Source organism: Monomorium pharaonis, chromosome 7 (assembly GCF_013373865.1).
Source record: "Monomorium pharaonis isolate MP-MQ-018 chromosome 7, ASM1337386v2, whole genome shotgun sequence".
Lineage (NCBI taxonomy): Eukaryota > Metazoa > Arthropoda > Insecta > Hymenoptera > Formicidae > Monomorium > Monomorium pharaonis.
This window is the reverse complement of record NC_050473.1, coordinates 19,228,550-19,237,371: the sequence shown is the minus strand read 5'-3', so window position 1 is coordinate 19,237,371 and position 8,822 is coordinate 19,228,550. Positions and strand designations below refer to the sequence as shown.

At 35.6% G+C, this 8,822-nt stretch overlaps 1 protein-coding gene and 1 long non-coding RNA gene across 2 annotated transcripts; both read right to left on the bottom strand.

The window, feature by feature from the left end:
• Positions 1–1,162: 1,162 nt before the first annotated feature.
• LOC105836975 lies at positions 1,163–3,400 on the bottom strand. Its single transcript, XM_012681393.3, has 2 exons — positions 2,737–3,400; positions 1,163–1,789 (listed from the first exon to the last, which is right to left on the bottom strand). Exons 1-2 carry the CDS (start codon positions 3,148–3,150, stop codon positions 1,397–1,399), a joined length of 807 nt encoding a protein of 268 aa, XP_012536847.1. The 5' UTR covers positions 3,151–3,400; the 3' UTR covers positions 1,163–1,396.
• Positions 3,401–4,393: 993 nt separating this feature from the next.
• Positions 4,394–6,864, bottom strand: LOC114255187. Its single transcript, XR_004964151.1, has 5 exons — positions 5,761–6,864; positions 5,346–5,586; positions 5,195–5,255; positions 4,955–5,013; positions 4,394–4,456 (listed from the first exon to the last, which is right to left on the bottom strand). It is a non-coding gene; the product is annotated as an uncharacterized LOC114255187 (long non-coding RNA).
• Positions 6,865–8,822: the final 1,958 nt, after the last annotated feature.

Sequence of the window (8,822 nt, the reverse complement as noted above, 5' to 3'; positions counted from 1 at the left end):
AGTGTGTATATATATATATATATATATATATATCACACACACACACACAAAACTTAAAAATCTTTGAAATAGACAAAATAGCCAATTGCAATTTTTAGTTACGCGGGATTAATTAGAAATCTTAAAAAAGAACTATAACTTCACAAATGAGAACGGTTATCTCTCTAAATCTTAATTATGTATTTGCAAATGTTAGTTGTTGATAAAAGGTAAAAAACCAATTAAAATGAATTGTGTTGCTGCTCCGCAGAGCCCATCAACATACGTATTATTTATGCAAGACTCGTCTTCTCGTATTTTTGCATAAATAGAAACGCGCTTACTGATATACGATGTTATAATGTTATAATGTTACAGATGTTATAATGTTACAGATAAACTCATCACACGAGCTGCATTCATGTCTGAAATTTTTATGGACAACCTTGTATTGAACAAAATGAGGACATATTTGCAAAGGTTTCGTACTCGCAAAAAAAAAAACAGAACACAATGAACTATCAAAACCCTATCAATGTAGAAAAAGTAATAAGGCTTTAAAAAGGGCTTGTTTATTATGTTGTAAAATTAATCGGATCCTATTAGATATAAATATTATAGCTTAGGCCTTCCTATAAAGAAATTATCAAGGCCTTATAAAGAAATTTTATCAGGCCCTATTTTCAATATATTATAACCACATATCTTTTATTAATTTACAAGCCTTAGTTTTTATTTAAAATTCTGTACATAGAAATTTTTTTTGAATAACCAAACAAAACTGTTTATTAAATCTACATATATTTCTTCGTTTCTAATCAATTTTATTAAATCTAAATAAATGTATGCATTAAGCATAAAAGTACAGCAAGAAAACGTATCCCTTTTAAAATTTATTCTAGAACTTTCAGAAGACTATAATTTTTGAAAAATTTTAACTTTCTTTAACTATGCTTAATAAATTAAAATAAATATTTCTTAATAAAAGTAAGAGTATTTTTATTTCATACATATGTAAATGGATATATACATAAAAAAAAGTTTCTTAGATTAGAAAAAAATATTTTGTAAATTAATTAATTAATTAATTTGTAAATTAATTAATAAAAATAAAAAACACTTTTAAAAAATTAAATAGATTGTACTCTAGAATTCCAGTATGCTAAAAAATTAGTCTTTAGAATTGTACGATATACTATTATGTACTTATGTAATATTTACAAGAGTACTATACTATATACAATTATATATATACATTATATGTATTTTTGTTACTACAATGCATCATATGAATATATACATCATGAACTTTTGTCACCATAATGCATTTTTTTTCTTATAACGCACTTTGTTCTTTGTTATTATTATATATATTTCTAATCAGTATGCCCCTGTCAGGGATACATTCAAATAAATACTATTTTTCCTCTACAAAGCTCTTGTCACTGACACTGCACATACTTTCATTTGGCGAATCTTGATCAGAACAAGTATCATCGAGGTCCGATTTAACTGAACTGTTGACTTTCGACATCTGACAAAGATCTATATTCTGCTCCTTCACATCTACAGAATGTTCATTTTTACACTCTTGACTACATTGCAACTCGTCCAAGTTTGTATCCTTTGACAGTTTACTTTCTGTCAAATCTATCAGTTCTGAATTAGATTCACTTTCTGACCTTTCGCTTTTACTTATATCCTTCGAATTACCCAATTTTTTTACTAGCTCTTCCCAAGGATCCTCCAAGAAGGAATTCATGTCTACGTACGCCGATACATTTACCTGCCTGTTGACTCCTTTGTAGCCCTGAAGAAAGACACGAAACATATATGTATAACTTACATTATTAAATGTAATCAGACTACACATTGGAGATTGAAGATTATGAATTGAAGATTTGTATTCCTATAATCAGAATTTAATTGATCAGAACAAAAAGGAATAGAATTAAAATTATTCGATTGATCAAATCTTAATCTTCAGTTCATAATCTTCAGGGCTCGTTGGCAGAAGAGACAAGTTGGCAATTTGTTTCGTTTATTTATTGTCAAAAAACACAAAATATCTCTTTTTTATAAATAGTATCACAGTAGTATTTCCAAAGTTTTTATTTAAATCAAAGAAGTATTAGAATAAAAATATCTGATTCAAGAGAAGATAAATTTTTGAGCATTTCAAAAATTTGCATGAATCTAAGTAACATATTGTTAATTTAAAAAATAATTTTGTTAATATATATCATCCTATTCTGAATAATAACAGAAATTTGTTACAATAAAATGATTAAAATCAAGTGTGCACAAGAATAAAAATTTTGTCGACTCATATAAAACAAGTTTAACTCATACACAAGTAGTAAAAAGTGTATGAACATTTAATTTAATTATTAAGATATTGACCCGAGTAACTCTTTATTTTTTTTTAACTCTGATAATTTAAAATAAAAACTAAAAAGAAAGAAAATGAAATTTTCATTTCAATTATTCACAAAAACAAAGTATGTTTTCTATATAGAATATATTCATCCTGTTATCGGGTGGCAAGCTTATTACAACATAGCATGTTTATATTTTACTTATTGCAAGGAAAGTGTACCGCATTGGAATGACAAAATCGTTCTCAGCGCGAAAATATAGAGAAAAAAATCTCTATGTGTACACAGTTTAATCAATAATTGGTTGTTTAAAATAATTTTATTGTGAAAGAGCTGTGCCAACAAGCCCCAGTCTCCTCCTACATAGTGGACCACTTACTTTTCTCTTCTGCCCACTGAACTTGGGGGAGTGCTGGTAGACGGGGTACCGGTTACCCCGGTTCGATCTCGGCGAGTTGTAATAGGGGCTACTACCCCTGAAACTGTGCCATCCGCCGCCCGGACTGCCGCGAGTCCCACCACCGGACGGACTGTACCGATTCGCGACATTGTAGAACGGTTTTTCGTGTCGCGTCGTCGGCGTGCTCACGTCCAGAGGGATGAAATCGCCGTCGCAGGGCTGCGACGCGATCGGGCTGCTCGCGGGAAAACTCTGACGATCATTATCCTGGGCGGACGAGGGATAACCTCTACCCCCGTACCCGGGCGACTTCCAATTGCTGTACGGCATGTGTTTCGCGCCGTACGACGGCCGGCCACCGTGCGCAGCGCTGTTCATCGGCGATCTCCTCATTTTTCCTCGCGAAAAGCGCGAGCGTACGTTTTAATTAATTTCTATTAATGCGCGATGCACCTGCATTCACACCTTGTCGTGAATTTCACGTTTACACCGAGTCACCTGGAGCCTGGAGTCACCAACGTGTACGCGCAAGTGTAAATGAGCTCCATTTTTCGCGCATGCGCGCGCAGTCGCCTAAACACAATGCCAGGCAACAGGCAATAGGAACAGAAATAATGAAAGATCGAGAAAGGATCTTCTCTCTGTCTCTTTTAGAATGACTAGGCCTGACTAAGGTATTATTTTTCACAATGTAAATAATTTATTGTAAAAAATATTACCTCAACCAGAATGGCCAGCCTTGGCTAAAGCATTATTTTTCGCAATAAATTATGTACAGTTTTTGGGAAAAAAGGAATCTTATAGATGCTTATTTTAAGCATTGATATCTAGATAATTACATTTCAACTGACAAAAAAGAGCACAGTTCATATAAATTCTATTTAATCCTATTTGTATTATTTATATTTATGTTATTTGTGTAATATAAGCAATTATTAAATTCTATATTATGTCTTTTTCCCTTTCTCTTTCTTATTTTGTGTGTGTGACGTACATGTATCTATGCGAGTATAATCTCAAGCACAATAATACACAAAATTTGAAAATGAAATTTAAATTTATATAATGAAATATAAGCCCAATATTAAATACTTTTCATAATTTTTTAAATTTTTATCTATTTTAAGATAACGAATTTATGAAGTTTTATAGTTATTTCAAATATAATTGTAATGATGTTAATACAATAAATTTATTATATTTTTCATAGATTCATTATTTTAATAATACAAATCTTTATCACTTACTGACCGATGCGCAACGGTGGAGTTATCAGCAATGTAGCTACGATGATTCTGTAACATAAAAAGATAATTTTCAATGTAGCATTCAGAAAAGAATTAATAATTCATTATTTTTACTTGTACAGAATTTTTTATTGGCTTTTCAATTAAATATCAAGGTTTATTGAAACAATTTTATAAAATTTCAACATAAAAATTAAGTTATGTATTTTAGATTAAAATTTTTATTTGTTAAATTGTTTTTAAATTATCGAAATAAAACAAATAAGTATGAAGAAAATACTAATTTTATGCAAATAAACAATAAGACTTACCGCAAAGTTGCTCCACTGATACCTGATACTCTCTTAGGCCTCCTTCTCCTGTTTTGATATTATCAGATTTCCTCTTCTTCTTCTTCCTTGCAATTAAAAAATAATTTGCTATGTCATTCGGGGCAACTCTGTTGTCGCGTTCTGAAAATAATGCATAAATGTAATTAAATTGCTTGTCTTTTGCACGGTTAATTTCACCTGCCAAAAGTGATGTTGTGACGTTGGATAATTTATTCTTAAATTCATGTTCATGAATTTTCTGTACATTTCTGAACAACAAATAATATGCATTTGTTTTTTTTTATAATAGTTGTTATCATAAAACTCAAATAAGTAAATTAATATTGTAGGTAAATATCCGCGCAAATATTGATTATAATATTGATATAATATTAATTATCTGCTTAAATAATCGACAATGCAACAATCAGATTTTCAACTATTACAATAACACGAATATCTGTCTGTAATATTAATTCGCACACTCTAATGTTACAATATAAAATAATAATTATCAAAAGATAAAAGACAAGTGTATTATTTACTGTTCAATATACAGAGAATATATGAAATTAAAAGCGGAATGCTTTTGCCATAGATTATCGGCTGACCAAGTACTGCAATGTGCATGGAACTTACCAAATAAATATCACGATGTCATCCGCCTCGAAACCGATCCATATCAGAATTGCCACGATCTGTAAATGGGAAAAGAACGCAGTAATTAAAATATAGCAAAGCGATTCCTTTCCTGCGCGATTAACGTTGCGCGTCACAATTGAGTGTCGCGCGATCGCGCGACCTTCGCTTGAACGAATATTAATAATTACGCATTTGAACAAATTATAACGTAAAAATGATACGTGTATTACCACTTACCAATTAAGTGATTCGCGATGCCACTCTTTCCGGAATCGGTTCATTCTGCGTCCGTCGCGTTCTGAAAGTGATACGCAAATTAAGATGACGTGAAACGGCTTCGTCTCTGTCGCGCAGCATCATGCAAAGAGGATACAAAAAGACTCGATACCGGCATCGCTGGGTACGCGTCCCTACATGTCCCGATTGCCCACACGAATATAATAATCGATTATGCGACGGCTGTCTTTTTCCGATATTGCGAGTAACGCGTATTGCCCATAAATGCAAAGTAAAGACTGGGGATTTAGCCCAAGTTACGATGCAGATTTGACTTAGCAAGTAGATATGGCGCGACATTTGCCCTCCGGCACCGGTCGCATGTCAGACTACTTGCCGCGATCTACAACAATCTACAAATGAGAAAGGAATGCGATTAAGATGGCGGAGAGATTCCTTCCCACGCGATCAACTTCGCGTATTACGATTGACATGTCGCTACGAGTCGCGTATCTTCGCTCGAACGAGCATTGACAGATACGCGCTCGAACGAATTACAACGCAAGATTGATGCATGTTATATTTACCGGTTAAGAGATTCGCGATGCCACTTATTCCGAAGCCAATTTACCTTGCGTCCGTTACGTTCTAACAGCGACACGCAGAAAGGTGGAGTGAAACGGCTTCGTCACTCTCGCACGGTCAACTTCACGCGTCAAAGGTGACGCCGCGTCCCGCGGTTAACTTCACGCGCCAAAAGTAACAAATCGCCAAATCCTTTTGCAGCATTCTTGCTGCCAGCCATCCTCTCCGTGCAGCACGATGGTGGTGTGAAAAAGATGATTCGATATTGACATCGCTGGACACGCGTCCTTACATGTCGATTGTCCATATGAATAATCGATAATGCGACTGTCTTTTTGCGAGTAACGCATATTGTTCAATATATGAAAAATATGCATGAGCACAATGTTAAGACTGGGAACTTAGCCCAAGTTACGATGTAGATTTGACTTACCGAGATATGGCGCGACATTTGCCCCGGCGCCGCGCGCCGGTCCATCCTGCGTCCGCTGCGTTCTGAAAGCGATAAAATAATGGAATGAAACGGCTTCGTCTCTTTCATGCGGTTAGTTCTTTACGTGTCGAGAATTCTGTAGCGTTTACACCCTATAGCACCACACTCGAACTGCACGTCCAGTGTGATATCACTTTTGAAAATGTACCTCGACGACTTGATGCAAAAAAGGCCACAAGTCGCTTTTAGACTATATTAATTATAATATGAAAATAGAATTATTAATTTTTCATTATTTAGTCGTCATTTTATTGGGAGCTTTCCAGTAAGAGACACAAATTAACATAGCAGTAATTTGGTCTTTGTTTCTCACTAAATATCAAACAAAGGCAGAAATACTGCGGTGTCACTTGCTGGAAAGCTCATATTATGAAAAAGATTGGATTTTCAATACGAATAGTATATTTTGAAATTTTTGAGCAGTTTTTCTTATCATATAGCGTTTTGGACCGGCCTGGATTAATCACTCTGGGAGCGTCATAAGGCCAATCACAGCCATTCTTCTGAAGAAGGGAATAACTGTGATTGGCCAGTTCTAGAAAGTGACCCAGAGGAAAAGAATCAGGGGCTCGATTCTTGAAGTCATTCCCAAGAGAAACGTATACGCAAGTACTCGCTCTAACAGAAAGTTGTAAGTTTATTGGTTAATAGCCATACGATAGCCAATAAATTTCCAACTTTTCTGTAAGATCAGAATTCTTTATACTTGTAAAAAAAAAAAACTCAAAATGTATTTCTACGACTCAAAATGTATTGCTACGGCCTACGACTCTCCATTGTAGATGGCCCTATAATAGGTTGGCGTCATCGGAATCAACGTATTGGAGTGTGTTGGGGTGAATAGGAGCATGTCGGGGCATGTGACGCGACAGACCCAGGGGCTCGATTCTTGAATTCATTTGCAAGAGAAACGTATACGCAAATACTCGCTCTAACAGAAAGTTGTAAGTTTATTGGTTAATAGCCATACGATAGCCAATAAATTTCTAACTTTTCTGTAAGAACAGAATTTGCGAATACGTTTCTCTTGCGAATAAATTCAAGAATAGAGCCCCAGGGGCCCGATTCTTGAAGTCATTTGCAAGAGAAACGTATTCACAAATTCTGTTCTCACAGAAAAGTTAGAAATTTATTGGCTATCGTATGGCTATTAACCAATAAACTTACAACTTTCTGTTAGAGCGAGTATTTGCGTATACGTTTCTCTTGCAAATGAATTCAAGAATCGAGCCCCTGGGGCTCGATTCTTGAATTCATTCGCAAGAGAAACGTATTCGCAAATTCTGTTCTTACAGAAAAGTTAGAAATTTATTGGATATCGTATGGCTTTTAACCAATAAACTTACAACTTTCTGTTAGAGCGAGTATTTGCGTATACGTTTCTCTTGCGAATGACTTCAAGAATCGGGCCCCTGGGTCTGTCGCGCCACATGCCCCGACATGCTCCTATTCACCCCAACACACTCCAATACGTTGATTCCGATGACGCCAACCTATTATAGGGCCATCTACAATGGAGAGTCGTAGGCCGTAGCAGTAGTCGTAGAAATTATTTTCATTTTGTATTGACTAATGCCCAGTCTACAATGAGTCGTTGGTCGTTGGTCGTAAGAAATTTAACCAATCACAGTTGATCTTAGAGAAGAATAACCGAACATAATTGGTTAAATTTCTTACGACCAACGACCAACGACTCATTGTAGACTGGGCATTACTGCTTACGGCCTACAGCAGATATTGAGCCAATTCGGTGCGTGTTTACGATGAGCGTTCGGACGTTCTGGATTAGTTTTTGGTTGCCTCTCTATGATGAGTGCGTTCGGGGAGACGCTATTAGCGCTACCAGCATCAGTCCATCTTCATTACTCATTAAAAGTGAAACAAGGATAAACTGATGCTAATAGCGCTAATAGCGTCTCTCCGAACGCACTCGATAATTGGCTTGTATGTTACTGCTACGTCGTCTGTGTTGTAGACAGCATTGCCGTAGATTTATGCCCAGTCTACAATGAGTCGTTGGTCGTTGGTCATAAGAAATTTAACCAATCACAGTTGATCTTAGAGAAGAATAACCGAACATAATTGGTTAAATTTCTTACGACCAACGACCAACGACTCATTGTAGACTGGGCATTAGCGCTGTTACGACTAAAACACTCCATTGTAGATGGCCCTTTAGCCCGGATCTACAATAGTGTAGTAAGCCTTATGCCATAAGAAATTGACCAATTAATCGACTACCTATCTTTCTCTATATTATTATCATCTAAGGCCCGGTTCCACAACTCACGGTTAAATTAACTGGCCGATTATTCCATTGGAATTGACCAATCGTATTTGTCGTTAAGCAAAATTAACAAATACGATTGGTCAATTTCAATGGAATAATCGGCCAGTTAATTTAACCGTGAGTTGTGGAACCGGGCCTAAGGAGAGACAGAAAATCTATTAACCTCCCGTTAGCAGTTAATCGTGAGTTGTGGAACCGGGCCTAAAGGTGCGTTCCCCACTGAGCGTGTCACGCGTCGCGTCCATCCTTCGCGTCCAATCAAAACGCGCGCGTGGGGACTG

Excerpts from the sequence above, each read along its gene's own strand:
- LOC105836975 (XM_012681393.3), bottom strand. The coding sequence starts at position 3,150 with ATGAGGAGATCGCCGATGAACAGCGCTGCGCACGGTGGCCGGCCGTCG. Across the intron at positions 1,790-2,736 it reads TCAGTGGGCAGAAGAGAAAA|GGCTACAAAGGAGTCAACAG; the intron begins GTAAGTGGTCCA and ends GTCTTTCTTCAG.